Here is a 19,016-nt window from a genome sequence, read left to right on the forward strand (position 1 = left end):
CTTTATAATGGTCTTAATTGTTTGTCCTTGTATTTTATTTCAGTAGAAGTATTGAGGGCAGTAAATTGTGCTTTTAAGCACAATTTTGATATAAGTCAGGTATAGATGGTGAAAAATAATGTATTACTAACCATCATAACCACATTTATCTAGGTGTAATTGTATCATGAGTGCTGTATGTAAAGCACCTGAAACATGAGTATGGATCAAAGCAGTGGAGCTCACACAAGGCCAGGAAATTACTCTTTGCACTTAAATGGATTGAATTGTCCTTAGGAGGAAGAGTCCTGCCTTGCTGTACTTGGAGAGGCAAGGTGCAAAGGATATTAGGGAAGTATTGGAAAGATCTTGAGTATGGTAAAGGATATGATTATGCAGCCCTGAAAACAATTAAACCTGATTTCTTTTACCAAATGTATTCCTTGAAGGCACTTTCATTATTTTTGTATTATATAAAACCAGGATGGAATGATACCTTTTCTCTCAAATGTTCTTCAGTTCCAACTTGTAAGGCCCCAATTTTTTAGAAAAGTGTTGAAAGTTGTACTGTTCCATCAGTAAATTAGAAGTATAAGAAGGTATGATGTGTATCTTCTGGAGCAGTATTTGTGCTGATGGAGTGGTGACAAATCACCTGTGCACTTTTTGAGGACAGTGTGTTAAAGGCGGTGTTGTCTTGTACTCCAGTCTGTTGACAAGTGACATCATTTTGGATGTCTGACAACAACATGCACTGAACTTGGCTGGAGTAATTAGAATTAGCTGGAGTAATACCCCAGATCTTTCCAGGATTGCAGTGAATAGTCTAAGGTTTTTTTTAACTGCTATCTCTCAGATCTTCATTGTTCTTTGCTGCTTCCACTGCCCAGAATAATCTTGTCTGTTTGGAGAGAGAGGGAAGAAAACATCTTTTTCTGGTGTTAATGTTGTGTCATGTCTTTTTTTTCCATTTAGCAGCTGAAATATGAGTGGTACATACCTGGATAGTTAGAGTTCAAGTTTAGCTTCCTACTGTAGCAGTTCACAACCCACTTTGCAAAGCAGACAGATGAGGTGCTGGGTTCTAATTTACCAGCCAAACCAAAATGCTGAATTTATGCAACCTGAGTTTTAGTCTTTCTGCTGGTACTTTCTTATTTAATGTAGTGGATTTTTGACAATTAATATGGTAAGCATTTCTCATGTTGAGGGATGTTTTGTTGCTTTGTTCTCTTCATAGTTTCAAGGTAAAGCTATAGCTGCTGCTTATTTGTACCACACACTTCAGTCACCTCTTTTAATTCCCATTTTCCATTCCTCTCTTGAGAGGTGGCACATGAGAATGTAGCAGGGAAAGATTAATCTTGTTGAGACAGCAATAACTGGACATTTCAGATGGTAAAGCTGCCCTAGGCAACTCTGTAGAGTTCTGCTAGAAATAACCTAGATAGGTCTGTGCCTCGTAGGTAGTACCAGAATGCAGATGCCTCTGAGGATGTTTCACTATTCAGAAGTGAAATTTCTCATTTCTGACAAAAAGTAATTCCTAAATAGTGATAGCTAAGGGGTCATTGAGAGGGCACTCTGGTCACCTTTTAGGATTACAGGTAACAGATCTGCTGTTTGTATGATCCATTTGAGAGTACAATAGGCTATAATTCAAGGAAGATTGTGTCATTTTTCTGTATTTTATAAAGCATTCACATAGGGGTCTCAGTTGTTTTCTGAGGTCATTACCTGTTTGACAGACATAAACTGAGCTGCAGGGATAAAAGTATGTAGTAAAGAAATCTCTACTAAGAAGCAGCAGAACTGGGGATTAACTAAAAATTTATCTACAGGATGTAAGAAAAGATGTGGGTCTCCTCTTGATATTTTGGATTTCTGCTGTCCTGCTGTAAGCTGGGTTCCAGAATAGGGTGTTCTAGTGATCCACAGAAGCATTTGAGAACAGCTGCTCAATGTTCAAGACATTACAGAGTTATGAGAAGCTTCACTGCAGTGATTGTTGTCTTGGACATTCTCCTGTTTGCTGTTGACAGATGCTTTTTGCTGTCAGAAGTAGCTGAGCATGAAGATCTGACAGGAATGATGGAAAGAGGCTTATCCTTATGGAAGAGTTCTCTTCAGATGTGATCATATCAGTCAGGGTCTATCATATAAGAACTGTTGCTAGAGAGATCCTCATTTGCTTTTTCTGTTTTGTTGTTCTGTGCAACTCTGGGTGGAAGCACAAAGGGTGGTGCTTGGAGCTTCCCTTGGCACAAAAGGAAACCTTGGTGTTTGCAAGGGTATTGTCACTTTCTGAAATTGCCCTGGTTTCTGCCTAAAGGGATCAAAATTACTTCTGATACTCATGTGAAAAAACTGAAATTTTGGGCTTTTCCCTAATAAGCATTACTGGAAGCTGAACTGTTGGCCAAGGCTGTTTTTCATCAGAAGCCAAAGGCAGTTTCAGATCACTCGGTGCTTATACCGGGCTTGTCAATGCTTAAGTCTGGGTTTTTCCAGTAAACTAGGAGCTTTCAGTCAGAGACCTTTTAATCTTCCCTTAGCAAGCAGCCTCCCTGCCCCACTGCTTCTGTTTCAAACACAGAAATGTCATAGTGCCTGTTCTAAAAGATGCCTATATCAAATGTAAAGAGCTGTGGCAGTCACATGAATTAAGTGCAATATATTTTTACTACTTTTGTGTATTTTTGGAAGTACACTTGAACTATGTGTCTGATCTGCCTGTTTTAGGCTTGTCCCAAAAATAGCCAAGTGACCTCTTTTGATATGGAATCACAGGATCATTAAGGTTGGAAAAGACCTCCCAAGACGAGTCCAGTCTTTGACTAAACACCACCATGTCAACTAAACCACAGCACTCAGTGCCACATCCAGACATTTCTGAACACTTCCATGGATGGTGGCTCTACCACCTCCCTCAGCAGTTCATTGCAATGCTTGACCACCCTTTCAGTGAAGAAATTCTAACTGCTGTCCAACCTGAATCTCTCTGGCACATCTTGAGGCCATTTCCTCTCATCCTGTCTCTAGTTGCCTGGGAGAAGAGACCGACCCCCCCCAGGAAACAATCTCCTTTCAGGAGCAATAAGGTCTCCCTTGAGCCTCCTTTTCTCCAGGCTTATAGCTAAACACACCCATCTCCCTCAGCTGCTCCTCACAGGACTGACTTTCCAGACCTTTCCCAGCTCTGCTGTCCTTCTCTGGACACAACTCTGATGCCTCAATGTCTGTCTTGTACTGAGGGACCCATGAGAGTTGGGTTTAAACTACTGTTGATATCTGTCCTAGGAGAATATCCCAATGTCTCTAGGAAGAATAACCTAATAGTTAAAAAAGTAAAAAAGGTAAAGTTCCTGAAGGCTTCACCATCATGTCTAGAGCAGTCATTTCTATTTGTTTTTTGTAAACATTTGTTCTATTATGGTTCATCAAGATATTTTCAGAAACAAATCAGCTTAATAGAAAAGCCTGAGAAATCAAGGTCATTTTTCCTAGGGCCTTTGAAGGCTTATGTTGAATACCTCTAAATTAAAGTATTTTAAGATACTTCTCATAGTGATTCCAGAGCAATGGCAGGAAGCTTCCCAGTCCTCTAGTTTACTAAATAAAGCCATAGAGAAGCATTTCTGCTTCATCAGCACTGCTGTGCTAGAATCTGAGCTTTCTCCTTTTTGTCTGAAGCTTTTCCTCTTAACTCAGAAAACAGGCTCTTCCCCTGGCCTTACTTACACTATTTAAGCCTCATTTCACAGTTCCTCTGAATATTGTAGGATTACTGCCCAGCCCTCAGCAATTAGAAACAATGTACTTAAATTTATTGTTGTTGTCTAATCCTTCCATAGCATTAAGTGGTTTCAAGTTTTTATGCTGACATGGAAAATCAAAGCAATTTTTCTTTGCCATCTCTGTCTTCTCTCTTGTCAGCCCAAAGCTATTATGCTGGAATGGGAATACAAAAGAAGTTAAAAAGAGGGGATATAAGCAAAAGGTCTGTGTATACACACAGCTGATACTCCAGAGTTAATTGCACTTGTACCATTTACTTGATGGTTAGGAAGATGCTGGATATAGCATGTAATCCAGTTATTTTTCTAAAAAACTAGATGCATAGAAAATAAGGAAAATAAAGAAGGTGGTTTCATGAAGACAATTCACATAGGAAAACAAAAGAACTCCAAGCATAGTCCATGTCTAGTCTTGTTGGGTTCAAAAGGGAAGAATCCATGTCATGCTTTCTCCTTTTCTTTTTTTGGAAATAGGGAGTCACATGAGATAAAGAAGAAAATTAACTGAGTTTGTGGATTTTTTTTTTTTTTTTTTTTTTTTTTACCTTTCTATGAGACAAAATGAAAGGAAGAAGAGCAGCCTGACCTACCTGGTTAGTGGGAGGTGTCCCTGCCCATAGAATTAGGTGATGTTTATGGTCCCTTCCAACCCAAGCCTTTCTGTGATTCTGTGAAAAGGCCTTTCCTTGCAGAATAAATCCATTAAGGGAAGTAAAAAGCTTAATATTCTTCAGTCAGACTGCTAAGATGTCAGAGAATATATATTAAAAGTGTCTAAATGTAAAGGATTATTTTAAAGTAAAAATGTGTATCTTCTGTCCACAGGAAGAATTATTTAACGTAGCTACTGAAGTCTTTGCAGCAGAAATGACCTCAACAATTTCAGTTATCTCAGTTAATGAGTTAAAATGTACAATTTAGAAGTTTAGTATTGCTTTAGGGTGCTTTGAATAAGTTTGCTTTTTGCAGGCAGTTGCTTTGAAACAAAATACAATTCTATAAGCTGTAAGTTCATACACGGTACTAGAATTTTCTGTATTTCTAAAAGAACACAAAAAACCCATTAGCATCAGTCTTAGCTGTGAACACCATGGCGTATTCAGACTCCTTAACAAATGAAAAAATTGTCTTTTTTTTTTTTTTTTTTTTTTTTTTTTTTTTTTTCACCCAGACCTCCTTACAACCATCTGTAGGTACCCTTTTCTTTGGCTCTTGAGGTTTTCTCATCTGAAGCTTTGGGTTTGCTTAACACAAAGTTGACTGGAGAATGTTGGCATTATTCATAGAACATGAATGAAGTGGAGCAGGGAGTACTGAGTTGCACTGGGCAAGTTTCCTTCCCATTGTACCTTGTGCTTTTCAGACATATTATTAATTTTGAAGGGTTTGTCTGTTAATAAAGATGAGTTGTATATATACTTTCAGTATAAGTGAAAGGTTCCTTCCTTTCTGATGTTTATTTGTTTTGCACTTTGTGTGCTGTAAAGTGACTCATTTTTTTGTTTAATAGATGTATTAGATCTATGAAATGAGACTCCACAAAGTTATTCTGACAGGATTGACAGATACAGGGATGGAGCTCAGCTGCTTTAGACTTCTAAACTCGATCACAGTCTTAAAATAAATAAGCTCTGTGTGGAAGGATAGTGAATGTCAGTTTTCAGTTCATTGTCAGAATAAAGACTTTTATTACTGGCCGCTGCAGGGAAAAAAATACTTCTTATTCAAACTTTACCCTTATTCTGGGGTCCTCAACACCTGAGAAACCACAGAGAAAAGGCTTTGTAGGGATAATTCTTTATGGGTCTTCAAAGTGCAGTTGGTTAAATTTTTTGTTTAGGAAGCATTATACCAGCAATAAAAAATATTTCTTGGCCTTGAGGAGTTTAAAATGTTTCATTTAAAGTAAAAAAAAAACAAAAAAAAAAAAACCAAACAAACAAAAAACCAAACAAACAAAAACAACAAACAAACAAAAACAACAAAAAACAAACAAACAAAAACAACCAAAAAAACCAACCAAAAATAAACACAAACAAACTCAAGCACAACAAAGACTTTTGTCAGTTCAGAAGTAATTGTGATGTGTTGTTTGTTTTATATAAATACTTCACCTGCTAATTCATGTTAAGGCTATAAATTGTTTCTTTTCACTCTGGTGTTTATTTTGTTAGCAATCAATCTAATGTTAGGAACATTTTGTCAATATCAGTAATTACTTGCTAGTGATCATATTTTAGTGATTTCCTTCTCACTCAGGAGGTGATTCTGTGAAAAGATTTTTCCTTGCAGAATAAATCCATTAAGGGAAATAAAAAGTTTAAGAGTCTACTGATCTGGTAGCATCATTTCATAGAGTATTTTCCAAATATTGTCAGCCCTGAGTCTGGCTGTGGTTAGAAAGAAAAGGAAAAGAACTATTTAGGCACTTTTTTTTCATATCCTACAAACTGTGTAGAAGACTACACGTAGCTAGACTTGCATGAAATACAAGAGCATAATGGAATGATGTGAAATAAGGGCTCTTCTTCAGTTTCCATTCAGGGGTCTTAATACAAATAGAAAAGCCTTTATGAAAGGGAGGACTGTTTTAAGCCATGATTATGGTATTCATCCACACTTTTGAATCCTAACAACTACAGATTTCATCTTTAAACATAGTTCCTATTGTCATTTCTTCCTGTTAAAATGATAGCCTTTATATTTGTGTTCTGCTGTCTTGTTTTGAAAACACTGGAATTTGTACACACACAGCAGCTGTATAACCCTCCAATCACCAGATAGCTTACCCTTTATTGCATTCTTATCAGTGACTTTGAAGATATAAAACCTAAATACTAGGTAGCAGTAGGTAATGAAAAGGAATTTATAAGACAAAGTAATTGGCTCAGTACCTACATCTTCATTTTTTTCATTAACACTTGTAAGATCTTTAACTTTCCCAAGTATAATTTTAAATGTAAAATTCACACATCCACATTTACAATGTGGATGAGTAGCAAGTGATGAAAAAAAAATCCTGAATGAAATTAAATACAGTTTCTAATCAATGAACAAGCAGGACCTCAGCTGTCACTGCCACATGGATACTTACCTTTCTTAGGGCATGTGCTATATCCTTCAAGCTCTCTTTTCAGAGGCATAATGTGTAATTATTTCTTCTCATGTTTTCTTTCTTGCTCTCTCCACACCCCTCCTGCCCTGCAGTGGAGCAGATTACTACGACTATGGCCACGGACTGAGTGAAGACACCTACGACTCCTACGGTGAGTGGCTTTATCAGCTCAATCACTGCAGCAACAGACTCTTGGAAAAAAGAAAAACATAATGAAGGGATAATTTCTGTGAGGCAAGGCTTAGTCCTGCAGCAGGTAATGGCTACTTCAGGGATTCCTGAGATGTCACAGAGCTCCTCATGTGCTTATTATTGAGAAAAATGCCCTCTGTGGTCTGTTAGCTAAAGCAGTCATGGGAAACTAAAACCAAAGATGCAGAGAAAATAAAACTTAAATCATGACGCATACTGCCTTTCCATGTCACATTCAATGAGATTTAGGAAGAAAATGGGGGTGGAGGACCTTTTTCCAGGAAATTTTGGCTGCCAAAAGCAAATGCTTCTGGTGTGGCACAGCTTGCATTGAGACTTGGTACAAGGTTGAAATCTGCTGAAGCTCCCAGCTGAATTAGGGCCTAATTGAGTGTGGTATAGCCTTGTATGGTCCTTTTGTTTTAATTCATTTTCATGCATCAGTCCTGGGAAATCAAGCAGGGAGTCATTATGTAAAGGTTAGGGAAGTACTTCAGGTAGCTAATAGACATGAGGTCAGTGGGTTACTCTGTATAGAGACAAAACAATGCGTAATGAAGCAAAAAAACATATGCCAGTTGTAAAGATCCCTTTTTTTTAATATACAAATGTGGTAGTGACAGGTTTAATTAAAGAAATCTGTTATGGGTTGGAAGCATAAAGCATTTTAAAAGGCACCTTTGATTAGGGGATAAATGTTAAGTCTCTGGCTAGAAATCGAAATACAATCCAGATCTCTCAAATCTCAAACATTGGAGGGTTGTTAGTAACCTGTGTAAAAGATGTGATTCTGAGTAATGAATACTTCAGTGACTTTAGAGCTCTACTTGAAATTTTCGGAGGTCTATTTCTTCAGCTTCATGTGGAAGTGCTTCCTGCTTGAAACTAAAATTACTTAAACTAAGTTGTGATAAATGCACCCAATGCAGTAGTTTGCCCAACGTATCTGCTTAAACTAATTATTTTGCTTAAGGAGAAAGACAGTTCATCAAAAGAAGAGGTCATGTGAAATTCCTCTGTCCCCCAGCACTTTCAGTTGGTGTTGATAGATATATAGCTTAAATCTTTATTTCAGCATTAAAATAAACTGTTTGCCATTATAAACCTGATATTTCTAAGACTATTTCAGTAATGCAAAATTGATGGGGGAAAAATGTATGAAACGGCTTAATGTAGATAGACTGATGGGGAGAGATATTGATTGCAATATTTAAGGTTGAAAATATGGATTTTTCATTGCTTTTGCATTTAAAATTGGTTTCCTATTTATCAAAGCACAGCCACTCAGAATATTAAGTGATGTATTTATTCAAGTTGAGGGAAAGACTATAAAACCTTGAAGAATGATTATGGGTTGCAGCCACTGTAGTTTTTGCACATATAAATAGCTGTACACTTTATTTCTTAAGTATATCCCTTAAAATCAGAATTAGAGATTAATAACCATATCACTATATGTAAAGAACATTAGATGCCTCACAGAAAGGAACACTGCCTAGTGAGCAGGTAGTTGTCTCATGCTGCTGGGAGGAAATTCAGATTCCCAGGTGGTATCTCAGCTTTTCCTTTGAGAAACTGACGTGACAATCCAGAGGATGTAGGAAAAATACCAGTGTTTTTAGGATTTGAAGCCCTGAACAGCACCAAAATGAAAACTGAGAAACAGTAAGATAACCCTGCTGATTGGATCAACTGCTTGAAAAAAGAGCAAGTATTCCCCTTAAACTGTAACCAAGACTTCTCTTTTCATTTCATCAGTTCTTGCAACAGTGCTTAAAAGCTAGGATATTTCGAATTCCTACCTCTCAGTCAGCTGCCCGTACTATTAGGCTCAGTCTTTTTCTTTTTAATGTAAATCTTGCTTTCTGTGTGATGAAGAAGCACAAGAGATTGTTACCAGATGCCCCTGGAAATCGCCTGAGGTGAAAGTTTAATTCTTTCAGCCTTATGCCAAATTTGAACTTGTTCCTTTTACCTCCTAGGCAAATGTCCTGACCACCTGGGTATGATTTATAGCCTGGACTCTGCAGGCAGCCACCTACCACCTACATTATTAAACAGTAGTTAGGATGAGGCTTCTGTGAAGGGATTGTGAAACTGAACCCTTGACATATGGGATCCTTGTCATCTAATTTCAGATATCTCATGTCAGAGCAAGTTACCTCAGCATTCAAATTGCAGGGATTCTTTGAGTTGTTTTTTTTTTAAGACAAAGTGATGTCTACATTTATTCTGCCATACATTTGGATTCCACCTTCAGTTTCTGGATTGCATTGGGTTCACTGAAGCACCTGTCTGTTTAGGGCAGGGCATTTCAACAAAAATAAGTATGGAAACATACACTGTTTTAATGTGTGTTTTCTTTTGGGGATTTTCTTTAGTGCTACTTTTTTATTTTTGTTCTTGCAGATGTAACATCGTACTCTGATTTGTTTACATCATTAAAGTGTAGCCAAGTATTTTTCCTTATACTCTGCATTTAATTCTGTGTTTTCCCTTTTGCAACTGCCTGGCATAGTGGGCCTGACTCTCATTTAAGATAATTTTTGATACTTTTTAAAAATATTTATTGCCATTAAAAGGTGGTAGGATCATGAAACACTAAATGCAGCACAAGTTTTTTTTTTACAAACTTATGTTTTAGCCAAAATTCAAACAACCAATGTTACTTGTCCATTTAATAGGTTTTTTTTTTTTAATCTGCCCTCCTATTTCTTGCATTTCAGAGGAGATGTAGTTTACCTTCAGAGAACTGGAATATTGGCCCTAGCACGTTAAAAACCACAAGTGTTTGTAGTGATACTTGAGGCTTGGTTTGCGTGTTTGAATTAGGCCTAAATTGGCACTGATGCAGAGAAACTTATTTCTGAGGACAGCTTATTTCCTTATACATAATTCATACCTTCAATTCATTTCATCCCATTGCAATTATTGGTGTGTCTGCTACAGGAGCTGACATTTCTGTGCATTTGCAACAAGCAGGTCCAGCTGAATTTCCACAGCCGTAAATATTTTTGCCATTAGCCTGTCACATTCCCTGCTCCTGTGTGCTGAGAAATCACTGTGGGATAGCTCAGATGGATGTGCTGTACCCAGATTTCTTGTTTCAAGTGTTAGACTTGTACACCTTGATTTCTGTAAACAGAATGTGGCTGTTTGATTCACAGATAAGAAAAATTACATTCAGCATCTGAGAATGTTGGAAGGGCTCTGACTGTATTTTCTTTCCTTGTAGGGCAAGAAGAGTGGACCAACTCACGGCACAAGACACCTTCTGCAAGGACAACAAAAGGAGTCTACAGAGACCAGCCATATGCCAGATACTGATTGTACTGTCTGATGTTGTGAAATATCCAATCTCCACCAGTCCTGTATACTGTTCAAAGTAATTTTTTCTATGAACAATCCCTTTTTATTAACTCAAAGTGCATAAAAAATCTGAATGGATGGACTGAACTTAAAACATTTTGTTGAAAGAACAACCTGGACAGAAAGATATGTAAAACAAGGAACTTTGTTATTTCCAAACTGTGTTTGAAAAAATAGGTGATCAAAAAAATAACCTTTGATTAACTAGTGTTAAACAAAAACTAGGTTTACTAAATACATTAGTCCATTCTTTTTAACATAAGTGTAACCTTTTATTTTAAAGGTTTTCAACAATTTAGTTTTTAGCTTTTATTTTGAGCCATTTGCTAGATTTTCTCTTTGCAAACATGCGTAAAAAGGGAAGCCAACTACAAATGCGAATAATGTGGTATTTTGTAACTCAAGTCTTGAAATGTTCTGTAGTGTTAAGCAAAGTTTTACCCTTGCTTGATACTAAATAAACTTTTGAAAGAAAATCAGTGTGTGTGAGATTAATTTTATGCTTTATCTTATAATAAAACTTCATAAATAGTAGTAAACAGGGAGAAATGTTTAACAGTGATCAGCATAAAAGGCTCATATTAAACATGGTGCAACTTCTTTTAAAACAAAATGGTTTAAACCTAAATGTATCTCTCTATATACTCACAGTAGATATAAATGCTGTTTAAAATATCCAAATGGTATGGATCTGCTTGAGTGCCACATTAAATCAAAATACTTTTGTTTAAAAATGGTTTAAAATAGCTAATGAATTTTCTGGAAAAAGATGTGACTAGTTTTCACCTTGTTGAGCATTTTTTCACTAGTGCAACTTTGGAATTTTTATGAGAATTTTGGTACGTTAATGACCACCTCGCTCCGTGCTGGAAGCAATAAACACAAAGCTTTTAAAGACTTTCTGACTTGACTAATTGAGGTCGCTTTCGTCAGAGGCAGAGGATGTGTAACCCTTAAAACGGTCTTCATTTGCAAAGGTAAATAAATCAAATAAGATTTTAATCTCACTTAAGTTATCTTAATATAACCAATAAAAACAGGGAGGCTACAACTTAGAAAGTTTCATTTTAGAATGTAGGAAAGACTTATGAGGACACCTAAATTCTCATTTTAAAACGTTTAATTTGTATTAGTCTAAAAAGCCTTAGCTTAGCTAGTTAAATTTGGACAAACTATTCCCTATTAAACAACTGTAAAACCTCATAACCAATAGTTTGTAATATATTATTTTTCCATAAATTCTAGTAACTTAAACATTGCAAATGTTATCTAAAGTTTTTTTTAAGCATTGTTTCTATTAATTACAGTTTTATTTATGTTGTTTTCTTTAGTTTTTATTTGAAGTTCTTTGGAATTTAGTAAAAACATCTTTTTTTTTTCCTCTCTTGTCAGGAAACTCACCTCCTTGGACAGCCAAGAGAACAAAAACCCTTACCTTCTGATGCTTTGGTAGGTATCTTTACTCATCTGTAAAATTACTAGATAGATAATGGAACTTTTGATCAGGTTCTAAATTCTGCACAAAGCTTTAAGTTAGGTGTTGCTGTCTGAGTTCAATTCTGGTAGGAAAAGTAATAGTTTTAAACTTTCATTAATCAGGACCTTAAGCTGTCACAGTGTGTGGACACTCCCCTGGCAGTTTATTGAAGGGTGTGCATAGCTTTGGCAGCAGCTCAAACCATTAAGTCTTTGATTGGACAGGGGAAGCTGAAGAAACCAAATGTAATTTGATGCTTGTAGTTTTCAAATAGGAATTTAAAACTCTAATCTGGTCAACAAACATGTCTAAAATATGAAAAATACTTTTTGTAAACTGATTTTCAAAGCAGGAATTTCTGCACAAGTAGCAGACTGATTTCTGGTATTAATTGAAGGAGAACAAATCCATTAAGAAACATTAGCTGAAGAATAGCTGGTTCCCGATCAATTCAATATATAAAGTAAGAAATAATTTAACTGTATTTATGCTCAGATGGTGTATATTTTAAATAAAACAGATCTTTTTCTACTTGGAATGGTAATTCTTCCTGCTAACCTCATGATCTCAGTGTTTTTAGTTGACAAACCTCAGATAAATAGAGCTTTATACTGTGAAATATTGCATAAGTTGCACTGCCTCTGTGTACTACAATAAATTTAAGAGGCTGCTGTCACAGGCTAAAGGAACCTTTTGTACATACAAAATGGCTTTAGAACTGTTTTGAGTGTTTTAAGGGCTTAAATCAAAGGACTCGAAGAGTAGGAGAGCTTGAAGAAGATTTCTCCCCTTTGGGGCTCAGATGGCAAAGATTTAATACCAGCTACTAGAATTGCTATGGCAAATCTGAATATATAAATATCTTTTAAAAATATTTATAACAATTGGCACAATCTCTCCTTCTGGTCACATCTTAAATCACATAATATAATGAATTACATAAGAAGTGTTCATCTGCAAACATCATGTATTATTTTAAATAGACAGAATGAAACTTCAGGGGTTGAAACTAAAATACCTAGTAACAAGGGTGGCTAGTAGATAAATAAGTGGATCAGAAGTGGCTTCAGTGTTCTGTATTGTTTACCCAACTCTCTTTTATTTAATGCCATATTTTCTTATTGCCTCCAGTATGGAGGATGAATGTGTAATCAGCATGTGTGATTTGTGCCACTTCTCTGCTACTCTGCCCTGAAGTCCCAACCTTAAATTGTTTTAGGTTCCCTTTGGGGTGGAAAAATGTGTCTCCCTGATAGCAGAGGCTCTAAGTGCACCATTGAATGATTACCATGTGAATGAAGTCTTCCTTCTTCCAATGCTCTACATCTTATTTCTCCTAAGAAAATGTTTCCATGCCTCTTCAAAAAAAAAAAAAAAAAAGTATCAATTCTCGTGTCCTGTGTGTGCACAATAAACTACATTAGTTCAAACAAATGGTACTGGATATTCTTCAAAACCATATTTTTGCAGTGCAAAACTTACCTTAGCATTTCCTCAAATAACATGCACTAGCATTGTTCTGCTATTGCATTTCTCTTGTGTTTTTTGGTTTTTTTTTTAATGTGGAGTAATCTCTTAAATTAAACCCATTTGATTTTGAGCAGAGGGAAAAATAATTTAAAAAGGTAGAGACCTTTTTAGACCAATGTAAAAGGCAGCCTTTCTTCCATTGTGACAAACTTAGAAGTGTGTTTTCATTCTAGTAGAGTTTTGCACTCTTACACTGGACTGTTATTGTATGTTACTGGTCAAAAAAAATAATGTTAATGGTCATAATTAATCATGTCAATAATTTGCCTGTATTGAATCTTACAAAGTTTCCACTGAATTTCAATGATAGCAGTTTCTGCAATGCTTGCCTAGATCTACATACATTTATTATATGCATAATTGTCTGATTCCTCTACTTACAGTCTGACAGGCTTCAGAGAATTCAGATCTCTAGTCTCAAGATATATACAAATAAAGGGTATTTTGCTCTTTTTCAGGAACTTCTGCCATGTCAATTATGGACTGCTTAGAGCACTGTACTTACCCGTATGCTCAGACACTGACGAGACCGAGTACGAAAATCCTGCTCAGCATTTCTTGTATGAAAGCCTTAAAGTGTATAACAGCATACACTTTTTAAAAATAATTGTATATTGAAACTCTTAACTGTATAGTGGTACAACAGTGTTTTATTTGGAGCTCAATAAAGAATTTCCATCTAAGTTCCTGTTACAAAGCAATAACACGACCTCCTTTTCTTTAGTGACTCTTTTTAGCCTTATGCAGCAAGTATGAGAGAGTGTGTGAAGTTTCATGACTAGAACTTAAATGCTTCTGGAAATAGCTTGTCTAATGTATGAACAACATGGATAAGTTAAAATGAAGATTGGTGTTTTCTGCTGAAGCTTTTTTTAATAGCTAATTGTAAACAAGTCTGCTCCAGACAAGGCTCTTGGGCTGAAATAATGCTCCAACTTCCTTTTCCTTCAAAAACTTGTATAACAAGAAGGAGTTTAATCCCTGTCAATTATACTATGCTGCTTATTCTCTTTCACTTGGTGTTTGATGCATAGAAATCTTTCCTCCAATACACAGTAACAGGTTTTCTAGTAGTAGAGTCATGGTTGAGGCTTTTACACCTTGATAAATCTTGTATCCAACAGTCATGTTTCCTCAGTGCTTGCTGTTTTATATTAATTGTGATTGTGATAATTTGTAACAGAAATAAAGTTCTGATAATTTATTTTCTTTTGTTCTTTTTCATAAATACTGCTTGCAGAGCACGTGTGCCCCATTCATCAATTATGGTTCCATCAGATGTATTTTTCTTCACTGAATCTCAATTTATTGCCAAAAAAAGTATAATTTGGTTCTGTGTTGTTGCTGTTTTGAACATAAACAATACCACTTGACAGTTTCACATGAAAATGCTGCCTCTTCAACAGGTTTTCATAACTTCTAATTCCATATACTGACTACTGAAAAATAGCTTTGAAGTTGTGGATAAAAATAAGATTTCCTATTAACTGTGGCACCAATCAAATTATCTTGAGTAAGGCAGTTTTTAATAGACTTAGTGAACTGACCACTTAAAAGTCTGTATGTGTAACCTCTGAATATTTAAGGTGATTTTGTCAGTTAATCTCACCATCTGGAGAGGTTTTCCCTGCCTTCATCTCTCACTGTGCTAAAACTGCATTTCTAAACTGTTTTCTACAGCCAGGAATAGTAATTATTTAAATAAGTGAAAGCAAAATCAAGAAAAAAAACTTCTTTGAATAAGCACAAGAGATATATAATAATGATTCTGTCAGACTGACAGGCAGGAGCCTCTGGTGTGGAACAGCACCTGACATTTTAAATGCAGGCCAAGTATGAAAACTGTATATAGATACTGTGTGGGGAATTAGATAAGCAGAATGCAATTTTACCTTCTGTAATTTGGACACCAGGATTGCCAGCACAAGCTCATTTGAGGAGTGCTATGAACTGCTCAAGGAGTCAAGTATCACCTTTCCCTCTGGAGTCATGGGCTGCTTATTGGTAATACTAAAATATGTTGCTAGTATGACTTATGTGACTGTCAAGACTATCTAGCAAATGTGGCTTTCCTGGGGTCTTGTCTGATTGCTGAGTGGCCTAACAGGAACCACTGGGGTCTGGTCAAAGTGGGCTGCCTGTGGCCATCCAGCTGTGGGGGTTACAAGTACTTTGCTTTGTTTCACTGAGAGTTTAAGGACTGGCTGTCTCCAGCCTGGACTTCAGCCCCTTCCAACCCAAACCATTCTCTGATTCTGTGGCTCCATTTCTGCTGGGTTTTATCATCACTAGGTAAAAATTTAAGTTCTTGTGATTGTGTTTTGAGTGAAATCTGGGTCTCATTTGTCACTCACTTCAAGAGCACACCTGCAGCCTTGTGCTGCCTCAGTGATGTTACACTGTGGGACAGTCCTGATGCTCTGTTCCCAGGTGCCAGTTCTCGGTGCCATCAATTTACTTCGAAGTTTTTGAGGAATGATGTGAGCCTGCTGCTTCAAATGAGTTGTGCAGTCTGTATCACAGCCTTTCCCATTGTGTCTGCTCTTTTGGGGATGACCCCACCTATGAGGTACAATAAATCTATGAAAAGATGTTTGCTCCATGACTATGAATTAGAACATACTTTGAGGTCAGACATCTTTCTAAGTGATGTTGAAGATCATAAATTTCATGCTGGAACTTCATCCTTCTGGTAACAATGGAAATGGAAATTTAAAGATCAGAATGCAAAGCTCAACTTAAAATGCATATATAATGATTTGGTACAAATAAAATCATATTTGTTCTTGAGTGGTTCTGCTCCAATTTTCCCACACTGAATTTTGCAATCTTTTTAAAACTATTTTAGCTATTATAATTGGATTTCTATAGTAAGTTCACAAATGTGTGCTAAAAGCCCAAACTTGTAGAAGAATTTCCAGGTTGCCCATGTCCAAGAACACCAGCATTGTTGGCAGCTGAAGTAAATACACACCGAGAATCCAAATATCTTTGACTTTATAACTTTATGAAAAAGACTAATTGGGTGGAGGGGCTGAGAATTACTTTCACAGGCTCAGCAGTTTTGTCTGAGACAGCTGCATTTGTTTAATGGGGAGAAAAACCCCTTTGGTAATGGAAATTATTGAAAGTATTTAGTATTAAAGCAGACATTGTGAAGATAAATGTTTGTGCAGCCTCAGATACTTCATTGTGCATTGACCCTTGTCTTCAGGCAGGCTTTCCACATGATTGCAAGTCAAGAGAACATCTCTGGCAAACCTGGATTTTAAAGATGTTTAAGCTATAGCCAGGGGCCAAAATAAAGCCGCTTTGCTACATAGTTCTTTTTTAGGTCTTTTTTTTTCCATCAGTAGGAAGGTATTAAAAGATGTCAACACTCCTAAAAATAGGACATTAGGTAATAGGCTTAATGGACACTTTCACTTTTTGGTCAAAGATGCACTTGACAAATAGGAAATTAAAATAATTTATATTTAGTAAAGGTTTATGGCAAAATTTATCAGGAATCTATATATCCAGTAATCAAAAAAACTAATTTTCTTTCAAGATAGCCACTGAGCCAGAAGTCCTGACTAAACAAGATTCTGATCTTATTACAATCTTATAAGAAAAAAATTAAATCTAAATCAGTCCTTGGAGTATAGTTTCTGCATTTGCAAAGCTAAATACTAAACCTGTTCTTTATGCTTAGAAGCATTTGGCATGAAATAGCATAAATAGCATAAATAATTTTATCTTTATATTCCTACTGAAATTTAGAATAAAAAACCACTTTTCAACCACAGTGAAATTCCACTCCCTTTGTGAAGATAATGGGAAGTTGTGGGATGTTTTATGACTCCAGAGACTGATTTTTTTCTCCCTTAGACAAAACATAGTAAACTGCTCCAAATGCTTACTCAAGCAGTAACCCAGGATCTCAAGTTTTTTGTCTTCAGTGGCAAAAGAGTTGTTGGTAACTTGTGCTCTTGCTGTTGATCTGGTTATGAAGATCAACACAAAGATCCTGATGTCCTAAACATCTCAGGAGCATGAAACACTTTTTATTCATTTGAATACCTGCCTTGGTTTTTTTTTTTTTTGTTCCTCTGTTAAGAGTTGAAGATTCTTAGTGTAGAGATAGCTGTTTGTTGTCTTTCTTACTGAAAGAAGGAAAATACATTTGTCCTTGAGTTAATTCTTCTGATAGTGCAATTACCAGTTCACAAATCCATGCATCAAGATACTCTTGCTTCAGATAGTGAGACTGCTAAACCTGCATTCATGGACTCTGGGCTTTTGCTAAACCATTTTGCAATGTTTGTATTACAATATAAATATTTCCTATTTAGAAAATTCGATAGACCTTCAGGATAGTTAATTACAGTTTGAAATCAAATGAGAATACTGTATAGACTTCTGCCTGCGTGCTTCCTGGAAATCATCTGACTAATGCTGATTATCAGAATCATCCACATGTGAAAGTTGACCTTAATCTTCTTAGAAGTTTACAGATTCACAGAAGGAGAGTTGAAAGGGACACACAAGGATCATCAAGTCCAGCTATTTCAGGGACTGACCCCACAACCTTGGTGTTACCAGCACCATGCTCTGACCAACTGAGCCAATCTCAATTATAAGCAATGAATAAGACAGGACAAGCCTGATTTCAAAATTCAAAATTAGAGTACATACCATGCACAGTTTCACTGTTTTACAGCACTTGAGGCTCTAACTTCAAATAGTTTGAATAGAAAATTCCCTTAGATATTTAAAATACTCCAGTGATGATTTTCTCATACAGCTTACTAATAAGAAAAGTGTGTGTGTTTTTTTCATTATTCATTTTAAGACTTTTTTTTTTTTTTTTTTTTTACATCAGAAATAGGATTACTCTAAGACTGACAGAATTAATAAGTCAAGACAGCAGAGCTGATCCTCAGGCAGTTCTCCTGAACAAGCTATGGGATGAATGCATAAAGGATTGTGGCAAAGTTTTGTGATGTGTTTGATGGTGGTGACCATGAAATGCATTTACCTTATTAGACTAATTACAGGCTTGAGGAAATGAAGATGTAAAAAATAACACAAGCATATTACACAAAAGGAAACTGAGAAGTGGTTGTTAAAAAGAAAGCTAAATACTAAAAAACAATTTAGATTTCGAAATCTGGAGTTGAAGAGGAAAACCATCATGTTCCAGAACATATCTTTCCTAAGCTAGCTTGGGAAGCCATGCAATAGCTGCTAATATTTTTTTTTTTTCTTTCTGTTTAGGTTATTCCATCTATTTTTCCCTGAAGTTCACTCTCAGTTTAAACATATTTGATGTTAGGAAGTTGAAGTGATATATCATAGTCCAGAGGGGCAAGATAAACACAGGTCACAGTTATGGTCTGTGATAACTAACATTTTCTTTTTTTCTGCCTATATGTAACTGGTCTGGCATTGAAATTCCTCACATAGTAGGAACAGCAGCACTAAGTTTTGGTGATAGTCTTCAAAGATATAAACATATAACTTGCATAAATGCCACAATCAATATTCCTTTGAAAGGTCACTTTGTGTACTGAAT

At 36.1% G+C, this 19,016-nt stretch overlaps 1 protein-coding gene across 2 annotated transcripts in view; it reads left to right on the forward strand.

Annotated features, from left to right (window-relative positions):
- KHDRBS3 (KH RNA binding domain containing, signal transduction associated 3) overlaps positions 1-14,663 on the forward strand; it is an 89,168-nt gene extending 74,505 nt beyond the window's left edge. Inside the window, exons 8-11 of one of the 2 annotated variants that reach the window (XR_008440284.1) lie at positions 6,984-7,042; positions 10,319-10,468; positions 11,845-11,901; positions 13,918-14,663. Coding sequence is in view for 1 of the 2 variants with exons in the window: in XM_053996582.1 (XP_053852557.1) it covers positions 6,984-7,042; positions 10,319-10,410 (151 nt within the window). In the remaining variant the exon portion in view is untranslated. Of the gene's footprint in view, positions 1-6,983; positions 7,043-10,318; positions 11,351-11,844; positions 11,902-13,917 lie in introns of those variants that run through there. The other variant, XM_053996582.1, reaches the window with a different exon arrangement.
- Positions 14,664-19,016: the final 4,353 nt, after the last annotated feature.

This window comes from Vidua macroura, chromosome 1, assembly GCF_024509145.1.
Source record: "Vidua macroura isolate BioBank_ID:100142 chromosome 1, ASM2450914v1, whole genome shotgun sequence".
NCBI classification, from domain to species: Eukaryota; Metazoa; Chordata; class Aves; order Passeriformes; family Viduidae; genus Vidua; species Vidua macroura.